Source organism: Periplaneta americana, unplaced genomic scaffold, assembly GCF_040183065.1.
Source record: "Periplaneta americana isolate PAMFEO1 unplaced genomic scaffold, P.americana_PAMFEO1_priV1 scaffold_26, whole genome shotgun sequence".
NCBI lineage: Eukaryota > Metazoa > Arthropoda > Insecta > Blattodea > Blattidae > Periplaneta > Periplaneta americana.
Genome location: NW_027185507.1, coordinates 492,689 through 507,036, shown reverse-complemented (window position 1 = coordinate 507,036; position 14,348 = coordinate 492,689). Strand labels below are relative to the sequence as shown.

The following is a 14,348-nucleotide window of genomic DNA, read 5'->3' as shown; positions in this document are numbered from 1 at the left end:
GTACTGCGGGACAAAATTCCGGCACACCGGTGACGGTGATATAACCTCTGCAGTTGTGAGCGTCGTTAAATAAACCATTTTTTAAGGAAATGTATTACAAGTGTATTTGAATTGCTTAAGACTCGTAATTACATTTCTCCTAAGCTATGCAATCGATTATAAGTACGAAGAATTCTATAAATAGGACACTAATAGTATGAATTTGTATTTACTTTTGGGATAAAAAATATTACGACATTTGTAAGAAGCACTGTACGGGACATAAGAACTATTATCATGTATACTGATATCATCTATTTTATTATTGATTCATTTACATAAAACGATAAAGCAGTGCAATATGTTCCATGCGATAAGGCTGAAACGTCAAAAACTGAATCATAAAATTGGATGTTGAAGAATGGGTAGAAGGAGAAAAATTCTCTCCTGCATCAGGACTCGAACCGGGATTTTCAGCTCTATGTGCTGATGCTTTACCTACAAAGCCACACCGGATTCTAGTTCCGATGCCGGATTGAATCCTTCTCAGTTTAAGTTCCACCTCTTATGAATGTGTGGCAGTGGCACAATGTCCAACACTGTGCACAGAGGTGCACTCATTACGAGTGACTAAGTGGCCGGGGTCCGACGGAACATGGCGCCGCGCCGTCTTGAATCACGAAGTGATTAGATACCGAAGTACATTTGTGATATTTCCGTGCAGAAATTCTGCATTGCCATATGGTGAAGAATAGGTAGAACGGAGAAAAATTCTCTTCGGCACCGAGACTCGACGCTGTATCCACTAAGCCACACCAGATCCTAGTCAGCACGTAGAGCTGAAAACCCGGGTTCGAGTCTCGGTGCCGGAAAGAATTTTTCTCTGTTCTACCCATCCTTCACCATATACAGTAGTAATGCAGAATTCCTGCACGGTCATATCACACGCACTTCGGCGCACCATAGTAATGCAAAAGTGTGTGTTTCATATTGTGGACAACAATTAAAACTTTTAAAATACAGGTATTTTAGAAATTTATTTTGAACTTGTTCAAGCAAATTTATAAGTTTGATTGTCATTGGATTTCAAATTATCGAACAGTATTCTAATTTTGGCGTAACTAATGCGTAAAACAGTTTTTGTAAGGTAGGCATATTCAAATATTTAGAATTATGAAAGATAAAACATAGCATTTTACATTCATTACAAAGAATATTACCGGGACATCATTTTATTTTTACTAACGTTCCTAATAATAACCTGACTATACCTTTGAATTAACGGTTGAGAACGGGAAACACTGTTTGCTACCCTCTTCCACGAATGGAGTTTGATGATACTGGCATAAAATACAAGCAAATCACTTTACTAGTATAGGTGGGGAAAAAAGTAGTTCATCCATTTACTTAACTGTGGAGTAAAGGTTAGCGCGTCTGGCCGCGAAATCAGGTGGCCCGGGTTCGATTCCCGGTCGGGACAAGTTACCTGGTTGAGGGTTTTCCCGGGTTGTTTCCTCAACCAATATGAGCAAATGCTGGGTAACTTTCGGTGCTGGACCCGGACTCATTTCGCCTTCATCTCATTCAGACGCTAAATAGCCTAAGATGTTGATAAAGCGTCGTAAAATAACCTACTAAAATTAAAAAAAAAAGGAAATATCACGATTTTGATTTTGATAATTTTCAATACGTTTTTCTTTAATTATAATGCAGTACAGTATTAACAGTAAGTGTTTTTACTCACGAACTGAGCTTTCCGTGTGGACGTATTCATTATGCAGCGTATATTATACTGTCTACAGCACATTAGCGTACGATACAGAGAATGAAGTTAAATTGAAAAAAAAATCATAATATGGATATTTAAACACACTTGTGGCCGTTCATTTCGATAGAGTCTTCAGTTCTTTCGTGCATATTATCTCACATAGACTAATTCCAGTTTCCAGTCCATCCTTCGTACCAGTAACTCATATTCTGTACCTACTCTGTAGAAGAGCACCTTACGTACTGTAAATTCAATCTTCACTTCTGCCTGATACGAAAAGATAAAATTACTCAGACATGCTATCTACTGGCCGTCCAAGTGGTTATGTCGCAGAATCGTAGAAAGGGGAGAAATCGCGTGACAGTTTGTTATTTAAGAAGGCGCTTTTATTTTATTTATTTTAAACAGTTGTGTAATATTACGTATACGTCCAATTTCTAACAGAAAATATTTTCAGAAAAGAGCTAAGACAGCCCAGCCACTACCCTTTACAGACAGGCGAGTAGAAGCAGGTGGAGGAAACCAGAATACGACGCAAGCAAACGGACGCACAGTATCTGTGATTCAATAATGAAAGCTCTTTCTTCACTGGAAAACGCGACCATACTTCTGGAACGTACTATACTCACTAACTCAGTACTATTTTTTCTATGACCGTAAGGCGACTTTTATTACATATGCGGTCTTGGTTCTGTGTGGAGGACAATTGAATTTCATTAGTAGAAGGGGTGGGAGTGAAGTACATTAAAAAAATCAGGTACAATAAAAATTGAAGTAAAAATAATGATGTCCCTGTATAAAGTAATATGCTTGGAGAAGTTCATGTCCTTGGTGAATAATACAACCAAGTGTTTAAGTTATTGTCTGTTATTGGTTACTTTCAAAGTTTTAAGTGCGTTATTTATGTTAGACAGTTCATGGCTCTCTTATATTATATCGGTTACAATTTTTTTTCGATTATTATGAAAATCTGCAACATGCTTACTGTTTGTGATTTTGAAATTTCGTTTGGTTTGGCCGATGTATACTTGGTAATTTTTTTGGTTTATTTTCCTTTTACAGGTGGCCCATCCATCTGGCCGAGAGAAAATGCTCATTCAAGAAGTCGTAAGTAACTCATGACTGTACATAGCTGTTTGTATTGTATTGTATTTATTTATATTTCGTGGTAATCCTACATAGCTTCACAGCTAGAGTATGGAACATGCCAAAGAAATATTAATAGTGCTACATATAGTCACAATGTAATACACAGAAGAGTAGAGTTTTACATCACAAGGGTTTAGTATCAATACTTAATGGGCCGTTTCATATGAAATCGGACAAAATTTGAGAAAATTTCACCTCGCTGGACAAGCATAATGGTGGGTTAAAATATCCCCAACTAGTATTACTTTTCATTTTATCGAGCGTCAAATTTATCGTACTTTCGTAAAATTCTTAGTTTTGGAAGAACATTGTTCAGAGACATTTAGTGGTAGGATTTTCAACGGCGTCTCTTTTTAAAGCAGACTCCGAGAGTGATATAATAACTTCGGAGGATTTTTTAAATTTTTATTCACTTGACTAGGCAGATTTATTTATATTACTTTTTATCTTGACGAAATAGCTAAAAAATAAAAATAAGACAATATGGGTGACTTAATATAGAATAAAACACAGTTTACAGATCCAAAATGTTCTTTGGGTAACGGTGGAAAATAAAATAAAGAAAATAATTCTCATTGTGGACTTGATCCCACAGCAAGCCGAGCGTGCGCGTGGTAGCAGCTCGTCAGGCGAGCAGTGCACGCATTCTAAATGAAACATGCATTTCTCTGAATAGTATACAGATATTACATAATCACTACATTAACCTGTTACTGTTTACTGATGGTTACGATTGGTATAATTCTTGCTTTTAAGACAATACGTAATCAGTATCTTACCTTAATATAGCAGTTTTCTTAATTTCTGCAACACAATAAAGGAAAACGCTCAAACTTTGGAATTGAAAAACCACTTTCACCGTGTAATAATACACTCGGAGGACTGGCTGGTGGGTCACGTATTCGTCTCATTCCTTGTGTTGTGACAGCACACCAAGGGCACTGATAAGAATATTCTGACTCCGCAGGGCGCGCCTATTTTTGTAGCCAGATTGGAAATATTTATTTGAAGGCTTTTCATTTAAAATAGTTTTTTTTAATGTATGGTTTTAGTCTCAACAATAACTATAACTATTTTATATCCATACTTTTTTGGTGGTATCATGTTATAAATTACAAAAACACTATATTTCGAAAAATAATAAAATATATGTGTTATACGCCATTAATACACTTAAATGTGCATTACAAAATTAGCTTAAGTTTTTATTTCGAAGCCAGACGTAGTAGTACGCTTTGAAAGTAAAAATAAAATACAAAACACGCTCAGTTTTAAGGGATTTTATCTGAAATACTGCTGTGCTATAGAAAGTCAAAATTTGTACGTTTACTAGTTCCTACATAATAAAAGTCTGCACGAATCTTCAGATAATCCCGACATGCCATGGTGTTTCATATGGAATAGCCCTAATACAAGGCTGGAGCGTTGTTCATTGTCATAGATTCATCTGCAGAATAGACGGCGCGAGGAATTAGGCACATCTTCAGTTTGGCCCTAAATAATCTCATGTTTTGAGTTTGATTTTTATATCCATGGAGGGGGGGGGGTTATTAAAACGTTTTACTGCCATATAACGCACTCATTTTTGATAGCACGATAGACTTGCCGATGGAGTATGAAAGTCATTTTTGGCGAGTATTTATGCTATGAACTGGTGCGTTAGTTACAAAGTTTTCACGATCATATACAAGGAAGTTTGTTAATTAAAAATTATATTGACAAGCCATGAGCATTATTTGTAATTTTTTTAAGTGGTCCTACACGATTCCCTAAATCTGGCACATACTTTTATTATAATTACTAGGCTTCGTATTCCAGCTACCTAATGGTAATGACACATTAGGTATATAGTACGCTGAACACAGGTAATGAAAGGGATAAGGGTATAAACAAACAGGTCGTCGCTGCGTGTTCGTGGAGTACAGTCAACTCCCGACATTCTGAAGCTATGCTAGTAAACACATGCTTGAGCCGTGATGTTCATTCCGTCGTGATCTTTGCAGTGAATAATAACGTGCGTGACGGAGCTTCAACATGTGCGGATGTCACTTGAAATGATTTTATATTGCAAGAAATGCTTTCAATGGCACATGACGTTATTGGTGCATGATGTAGTACAAGATATTTCAATTTTCTGACATTTTTTCATGTTTTCATTAGGGTATTGCATGTCGCTCATCACTGAAAACCCACTAATTTTCCATGTACTTTTCTAGAAATTCCTAAAATACAGATTATTTAATTTAGTAATAGAGATGTTGGCACTGAACATCATGGTAGGCTACAAAAACTCATGCTAAAGGTCGAGTTAAATATCTTCATAATTTTCAGGTTTTTATGGCACTGGTTCTTTTGGATTACACTTCCTGTGCCTTTTAGTACGGTACTACAGTGTCTTTTCAGTACGCTGTTTTTGTCACTTTTACGTTTATTTTAAACAATTTGTATGCAATGTCTATATTGACCGTGAAAATATCAGTTCAAATATCCTAGACCAGTGGTCCCCAACTCTGAGCTCTGTGTCGTCATCAAGCTGAATAGGAATAACTAAATAAACTATCTTAAGCAATTTGAGAAAAAAATACATTGTAGCCTATTTTCAACAAAGTTAGAAGTTAATAAATTTATAATTACTTTTAGAAATGTTATACACACTTTATGTTAATTTTTCGGGCAATGCATGACAATTACTGTAAATGTGTAAACTTCTTCTGTTAAGGAAAATGTTGAACAAAACACATAAAAAAACCTACGAATAGTAATGAAGAAATTAAATACATTCAGTCCACTCAACACTGGCATTAGCACTGATTTTTCGGGATTTGATTAATTCTCTTTTCCCTCAGCAATTTCTCAACTTTTGGAACTATTGTTTGTATAGTGCATAATGTGACAGCACATTTTAAGTTGTGATCCGATACTTGGCTTCCATGACATGGCTTGTTTATCTTCATCATAGGAAAAAATTACTGTTCGCACAGATATGTGAATCCGAAAATGGATGTCTGTACAATCGGGGAAATCGAACACATGGAAAGTTCATATAAAAGTCAGATAACTTCTTTTGTTTTGATATTTGTCCTTCAATTAACTTTCGTGAAGTAAATCAATAAGTTCTAATTACAAATAATAATTGAAAATCAAATTGAAAATTTTCCTAATCTTTAAATCTCGAATCAAATTCCTGGCGCAGATCGTCATGATGTGTGAATATATTCTTCGAAATCCAAAGTCTTAAGAAACTAGTATGCCTATATCGTTGTTAATTTTGAAAAATGTGCTGTAACGTATCCTTTTGGTTAAACTAACATTCCATAATTCGAGGTGTTTTCGTATTAAACTCCTTCACTCTGTGATATAACTTTGTAATAATCTTGTTGTTACCTTGTAGAAAACAATTTAAAGCATTCAGATAATTCCATTAAGAAGGCAAGTTCACAAATCCATTTTTTTTTTCACTTATGATACAGACTTTTCTTCTTTCTCCGTGAGCGATGATGTTTCCTCCCTCAGTTCAAAGAACCTATCCAATAATTTGCCACATTACTCACCGCACTTTACTATAATATGACAGATCGCCATACTCGGTATTGCATTCATCAAGAAAGACTTAAATTGACAATGAGCGAGACTTTTCGATATAATTGTGTTGGTGGTTTTTCCAACTGGGCTACTTCTGTAAGACCATTTCTTTGGCACATGAATTCTGTTGGTGTGTGATGCAGTGAACAGAAATAAATTCATGGGATACATTAAAGCTTTTCACTTCGTCCCTTAGATTTCTTATTACACCCGTTTTACTTCCAACCATAGAAGGAGCACCATTGGTTGCCAAGGATATAAGTTTATTCCAAGGAAATCCAAAATAATTTCTACAGCCTCTAGATGAAAATATCGGAACCAGTAGTAGCATCCTTTATGAGAACAATATGTAAGTTAAGAGCTCTCCTTAATCTGAAGGTTTTCAATAACGCCTCTTACAAAAATCACCAGTTGGGGATTATCGTTTACATAAGTATTTTCATCTACTGCGAAAGAATAACAAATGAAAGACTGACAATAATAATTACTAGTTCCACTTGAACATCCTCGGCTAGACCTCGGATGGGATGCATCACGGTGGAAGGAGACAAGCTGATAGATTCAAACTCCTACACTTGAGAAAAGTTCTTGAGTTCTAATTAAACATTCTTCAAATTTTCAATCTTTAAAAGGTTTCTAATTTCTTACTATTAAAAGTGAAATTTTATAACCGAGTCGCACAGCCGATTCCTGAGTACTGTCCTCTTAAACAACATCTAGCTCATTTCCCTTCAATTGTTGAATTAATGCTGCATTCTTTTCTCCTCGTATCTGCCATATTCGTTACTGTGAGTTGTATAGTGCATCTGTAAGTTGTATTTCTTCAGTGTGGCCTACGTTTTGAAGTGTTTTCTGCTCCTCACATCTCTTGTCTGAATGGATGGCAAGAACCGCCTCTGTTCACTACGTACAACGCAACGTCACAAACCGGTCATTTGCCCGGTACAGTAAGCATGCATGAGCCAAGCTCTGCCCGTGCCCGTTCATACGCGAGTTGATGATCACTGTCCTAAACTATGCCCTGTAAATATTACACGCTTGAGCATCTTACCTAAGGCATTTCACCTGCAATGAACCTGCAATCAGCCACAGAGATGCAGCACGACTAGTAAGCACGGCAAGGCTACGACTGCGTCCCGGTTCTTACTTTCTAGAGCAGCGGTCGGCGTCTCGTGCGGCATCTTACGTCATACGTATGCAGGGCAGTTCACCCTCCACACGCACTAGGGCAAGCCGAGTACATACGTATGCAGGTCAGTTCACCCTCCACACGCACTAGGGCAGGCCGAGTACATACGTATGCAGGGCAGTTCACCCTCCACACGCACTAGGGCAAGCCGAGTACATACGTATGCAGGGCAGTTCACCCTCCACACGCACTAGGGCAGGCCGAGTACATACGTATGCAGGGCAGTTCACCCTCCACACGCACTAGGGCAAGCCGAGTACATACGTATGCAGGGCAGTTCACCCTCCGCACGCACTAGGGCAGGCCGAGTACATACGTATGCAGGGCAGTTCACCCTCCACACGCACTAGGGCAGGCCGAGTACATACGTATGCAGGGCAGTTCACCCTCCACACGCACTAGGGCAGGCCGAGTACATACGTATGCAGGGCAGTTCACCCTCCACACGCACTAGGGCAGGCCGAGTACATACGTATGCAGGGCAGTTCACCCTCCACACGCACTAGGGCAGGCCGAGTACATACGTATGCAGGGCAGTTCACCCTCCACACGCACTAGGGCAAGCCGAGTACATACGTATGCAGGGCAGTTCACCCTCCACACGCACTAGGGCAGGCCGAGTACATACGTATGCAGGGCAGTTCACCCTCCACACGCACTAGGGCAAGCCGAGTACATACGTATGCAGGGCAGTTCACCCTCCACACGCACTAGGGCAGGCCGAGTACATACGTATGCAGGGCAGTTCACCCTCCACACGCACTAGGGCAAGCCGAGTACATACGTATGCAGGGCAGTTCACCCTCCGCACGCACTAGGGCAGGCCGAGTACATACGTATGCAGGGCAGTTCACCCTCCACACGCACTAGGGCAGGCCGAGTACATACGTATGCAGGGCAGTTCACCCTCCACACGCACTAGGGCAGGCCGAGTACATACGTATGCAGGGCAGTTCACCCTCCACACGCACTAGGGCAGGCCGAGTACATACGTATGCAGGGCAGTTCACCCTCCACACGCACTAGGGCAGGCCGAGTACATACGTATGCAGGGCAGTTCACCCTCCACACGCACTAGGGCAAGCCGAGTACATACGTATGCAGGGCAGTTCACCCTCCACACGCACTAGGGCAGGCCGAGTACATACGTATGCAGGGCAGTTCACCCTCCACACGCACTAGGGCAGGCCGAGTACATACGTATGCAGGGCAGTTCACCCTCCACACGCACTAGGGCAAGCCGAGTACATACGTATGCAGGGCAGTTCACCCTCCACACGCACTAGGGCAGGCCGAGTACATACGTATGCAGGGCAGTTCACCCTCCACACGCACTAGGGGAAGCCGAGTACATACGTATGCAGGGCAGTTCACCCTCCACACGCACTAGGGCAGGCCGAGTACATACGTATGCAGGGCAGTTCACCCTCCACACGCACTAGGGCAGCCCGAGTACATACGTATGCAGGGCAGTTCACCCTCCACACGCACTAGGGCAAGCCGAGTACATACGTATGCAGGGCAGTTCACCCTCCACACGCACTAGGGCAGACCGAGTACATACGTATGCAGGGCAGTTCACCCTCCACACGCACTAGGGCAGGCCGAGTACATACGTATGCAGGGCAGTTCACCCTCCACACGCACTAGGGCAAGCCGAGTACATACGTATGCAGGGACAGTTCACCCTCCACACGCACTAGGGCAGGCCGAGTACATACGTATGCAGGGCAGTTCACCCTCCACACGCACTAGGGCAAGCCGAGTACATACGTATGCAGCGACAGTTCACCCTCCACACGCACTAGGGCAGGCCGAGTACATACGTAACTGGCGATCAGCATGTCTGTTTGCAAACCATTAAACGTAAAGAGTGCAGCAAAATGAATATTTGTAGAAGAATGGGACGAGAAATATATGCTTTGTTGTGCACAGGAAGAAAATGTAATATGTTTGTTATGTTCTAAACTACTTAAAGAGTTCCATATTACCACCTTAAAGACAAAACTCCATTGTCACGAGTACTTTGGCGTAGTATTAATACTGATTAGGAAAAAGCGTTGCCTAATATCATTTTCTGATATAATACAATTTTGAAACTTTGCAAAGAAGTGAAAATAAAGGAAAATTTCTCAGATTTAAAAATTTCCCAAAAATTCACCATAATTGAAAATATCCACACCTTAGGTCACTTTGTGCTTGGTTTGTTTCAATGTTTGGCTCAACATATATACGTGACCAATTTCTTTCAAAAATGAAACACATTAAATGTAAAGCGCGCTCCCGATTGACGGACCAACATCATTTGAGCAATTACAAATTGCAACTTTTGATTGAGAACCAGATTTCACTTGACTAATTAAAACATCGGATAGGCTGAGGAGTAATTTCAAATCCATCAGCAGGATGCGAAGACGACACATGCAAACTGTAACTTACGGCCGAGGCCCAGCCTACTGCTTTCTACCACCCCTCGTCTTGCAAGGCGGGCTGCGTTTCATATGACGTCACTTACGTTGACGTTTTGCCGACCCCTATTCTACTGGGCGTTCATTTGAAAGTGTGCCATGACGTCACTGTTGAGTCAGCGATTTGAAGCGAGTTTCAGCTTTTATGTCAGAGAAGTTGCCTATTAATCAAGGCGTTCATTCTGAACTTGAGAACGTGTACGGTATAACTTGAACGTCGTAGCAACAGATGGCGGTCTGTACTGTCTGTGTACTACCATAACCTTTTTCGAACTGTTTTGCGAGGCAGGGTATTTGTTATCATCGGTTGCGTACGGCAACATTCCACAACACAAATCAAATGCTCCGTGTCCATGTTGACCGTCGAAATTAATGTCAACAAATACGTAAGTAATCGTCTTAACCCTCTCCCCATATTTCGACAGTAAGAAAAAACTCACCTCAGTACATGTTTCGAAACAGTTCACACTCCTGCCACTACCGGCGTCACCGTACGTATCGCTAAGTACTCTTCAGAATGAACGCCGTACTTGCTAGGCAACTTCTCTGGCAGATAGGTGCTACACCTCTGCGGAAGTGTAGGAAGATTGAATTCTCTAGGCTCATCGACTAGCCACGTGACGGCATACAGCGAGCCATGACACACTTTTAACTGAACATGCAGTAGAGGAAGGGGGCGTAGGATGCGTAGCTATTTTGTATACCAACGTACCTGCACCTGTGTTATGACGTCATATATACTTCGAATCAGGCAACTTCATTCCACTCTATAGGAATACGGAGCCTACTATTACTATTTCTTGTAGTATTGCTATCGGTAGAATTCTCCCAGAATATTATTCCAAAACTCATTACCGAGTGGAAGTATGCAAAGTACAGGGCATATCAAAAGTCCGGTAACACTTTCAATATTTTATTACACAAAAACTACTAATGATAGCACTTCAAACACACGTCAGTTTAAAGTCAAACTTTCAAAGTTCTGTTTACACCTTACAGAGATTCAATGTGTGAACCACGAGTGACTCGGCAGATGTCCAAACGATAATCAAACTCTTCCCACACCCTTTGCAACATATCCTCTGTGACCGTGGCGGCAGCTTCTCGAATTCTGGTTTTTAGTTCCTCTAAATCACGTGGCAAAGGCGGTACAAACATACGGTCCTTTAGTTACCCCCATAGAAAAAAGTCACATGCAGTCATATCGGGTGACCTTGGTGGCCATGTCATGAAACATTTGTCCCTTACTCCAGCAAAATGCAGGACAAATTATTTCCTTATCCCCAAGACGGGCTGAAAGACCTCTAGTATTGAAGAGGAGTTCATCCTATTATGTGACCTGTCAAGTGGGCCTAATGAACACTGACAGTCTGAACATATTACTCTACATAATAATAATAATAATGATAATAATAATAATAATAATGTAATAGTAATAATAATAATAATATTATTATCATTATTATTATCATTATTATTATTATTACTACTATTATTATTATTATTATTATTATTATTATTATTATTATTATTATTACTAATATTAAAGTCAGGATAACAGAGAAAGTTTGGAATTGAACGGATTACGTCAGCTCCTTGTTTATGCGGATAACGTGAATATATTAGGAAAAAAATCCACAAAAAATTAAGGAAAACACGGGCATTTTACTTGAAGCAAGTAAAGACATAGGTGTGAAAGTAAATCCCGGAAAGACTAAGTATATGATTATGTCTCGTGACCAGAATATTGTACGAAATGGAAATATAAAAGTTGGAAATTTATCCTTTGAAGAGGTGGAAAAATTCAAATATCTTGGAGCAACAGTAACAAATATAAATGACACTCGGGAGGAAATTAAACGCAGAATAAATATGAGAAATGCATTTTACTATTCGGTTGAGAAGCTTTTATCATCCAGTCTGCTCTCAGAAAACCTGAAAGTTAGAATTTATAAAACAATTATATTACAGCTTATTTTATATGGTTGTGAAACTTGGACTCTCACTGTGAGAGAGGAACAGAGGTTAAGGGTGTTTCAGAATAAGATGCTTAGGAAAATATTTGGGGCTAAGAGGGATGAAGTTACAGGAGAATGGAGAAAGATATATAACGCAGAACTGCACGCATTGTGTTCTTCACCTGACATAATTAGGAATATTAAATCCAGACGTTTGAGATAGGCAGGGCATGCAGCACGTATGGGCGAATCCAGAAATGCATATAGAGTGTTAGTTGAGAGGCCGGAGGAAAAAAGACCTTTGGGGAGGCCGAGACGTAAATGGGAGGATAATATTGAAATGTAATTGAGGGAGGTGAGATATGATTATATAGACTGGATTTACCATGCTCAGGATAGGGACCGATGAAGGCGGGTTTATGTGAGGGCGGCAATGAACCTCCGGGTTCCTTAAAAGCCATAAATATTGTTATTATTATCATTACTATTTTTACTATTATTATTGTTATTATTATCATTATCATTATTATTATTATTGTTATTATTATTATTATTATTATTATTATTATTATTATTATTATATTAGAGTGTTTGATTAATATTAAAATATGGTAAAAAAGGAAGTGCATTATATTTTTCTTCCTTTCGTGTTTATTGGATTTGCGGTACCTTATCAGTCATTTTATTTGTATTTATTTCTACGAATTATTATACCTAATTACTTTAATTTATCAATAATATTACTCTTCACCAAATAGAACATGGTTGTATGGAAGGCTAGTAATTAAAAAAAAAAATAAATGAACATTACATTCTCCAGTTTAAGATTCCACGTTTTATTGATTATTTTATCCACTTTCCGTAATAGTAAATAATTCTGTGCGTTACATTTAAGTGTCTTAGGTAGCGCTTCATGGAGCCCCAAGAAATGTTTAGTGTTTAGTTCTATCTGTATATGTTCTATGAAGCATAATACACACGATATGTATACGAAAGTATGAATAATAATAATAATAATAATAATAATAATAATAATAATAATAATAATAATATAAAGGAAATAATAGTAAAAAAATAACTGGAGACAATATTATTTAAATGTACAAAATTATAATTATAAGTAGTACCGGTAGTTAAGATATGTAAAAAATGTTAAAATGTCACATTTACACCCGAATTAATGTGAAGAATGTGCCTGTTTCTTGCGACAGAGTTTGTCAATGTCCGATGTCACAGAAGTCAGTTCAAGACGCATATCGTCTTCTGCATCCAAACGAGCTCGATATTATGTTTTTATAGCCGTGTACTTCGAAAAGGCCGTTTCACAGAGGTATGTAATACCAAAAGGCAGTAAGAGCAATTTACCTTTTGATCTTAATATGAAAGATCCTTCCCTAACTGAACCCAAAATTCGGGAAGTGGTTTGCTTTTAAATGATGCCTGACAGTGGCTGTTAGCCATGTCTATAAGGACTTCATATTCTGTCGCAGTGAGGGCTGCTGGTTTTGACTTCACTGAAAATGGATCTACAATCCACTCACATTTGTTTCGAATCGATTCCTGAGTTTCCCTTGGAAAGTATGAATTCATATTTTGAAGAAAATTATCAAGGTGCTCTTTTATTATTGAGTTATTCATTGTTATGTTATTTTCTTCTGTAAAGTTTGAAGTCAATGAGAAACATGTCATATTCTTATTCTAGACTCTTTCCATGTAGAACGTTATTTTTTCATCAGTGCGGCAATTTTATCATTAGCATTGAATATAGTTTTCTGTTCCCTTGTATGGATGTGCTGAATTCGTTATTTTTTTACGAAATGTGTGCTAAGTAACATAATTTGCACAACGATTCCTGATCATTCAAATAATCTGCTTGCAAACTCTTTTGGTCATTCAAAACTAAAGACAACGCTTATCAAGCGACAACCATGTGTAATAAATAATTAATAACAATGACCTGTGTATACTTCCCTACCTTCACACAGAATTTTGAGTAGCATACACTGAAAAGGTCGTGCCTTAACAAAGCTGATAATTTAGACGACGTGCCTTAACCCATTACTGCATAGCGTCCTAAAAATGGGACGTACGTAAAATACTGATTACTATGGAACTTTTTCTTGTTTAGTACAGTTGGAGGCATTGTTTAGAAGGTAAATTATTACATTGTATTATGGTGTTGCAGTGTTTGAATTCCGCGCGAACATTTGTTCATACCAGCTAATTTTTGACAAGATGGCAGGATAACAGTATTT

General features: G+C 38.8%; 1 protein-coding gene across 1 annotated transcript in view; it reads left to right on the top strand.

The window, feature by feature from the left end:
- The window catches only part of LOC138693956 (uncharacterized), a 250,879-nt gene that overhangs the window by 148,243 nt on the left and 88,288 nt on the right, over positions 1-14,348 (top strand). Inside the window, exon 8 of the mRNA XM_069817684.1 lies at positions 2,810-2,854. Coding sequence (XP_069673785.1) covers positions 2,810-2,854 — 45 coding nt within the window. The remainder of the gene's footprint in view (positions 1-2,809; positions 2,855-14,348) is intronic.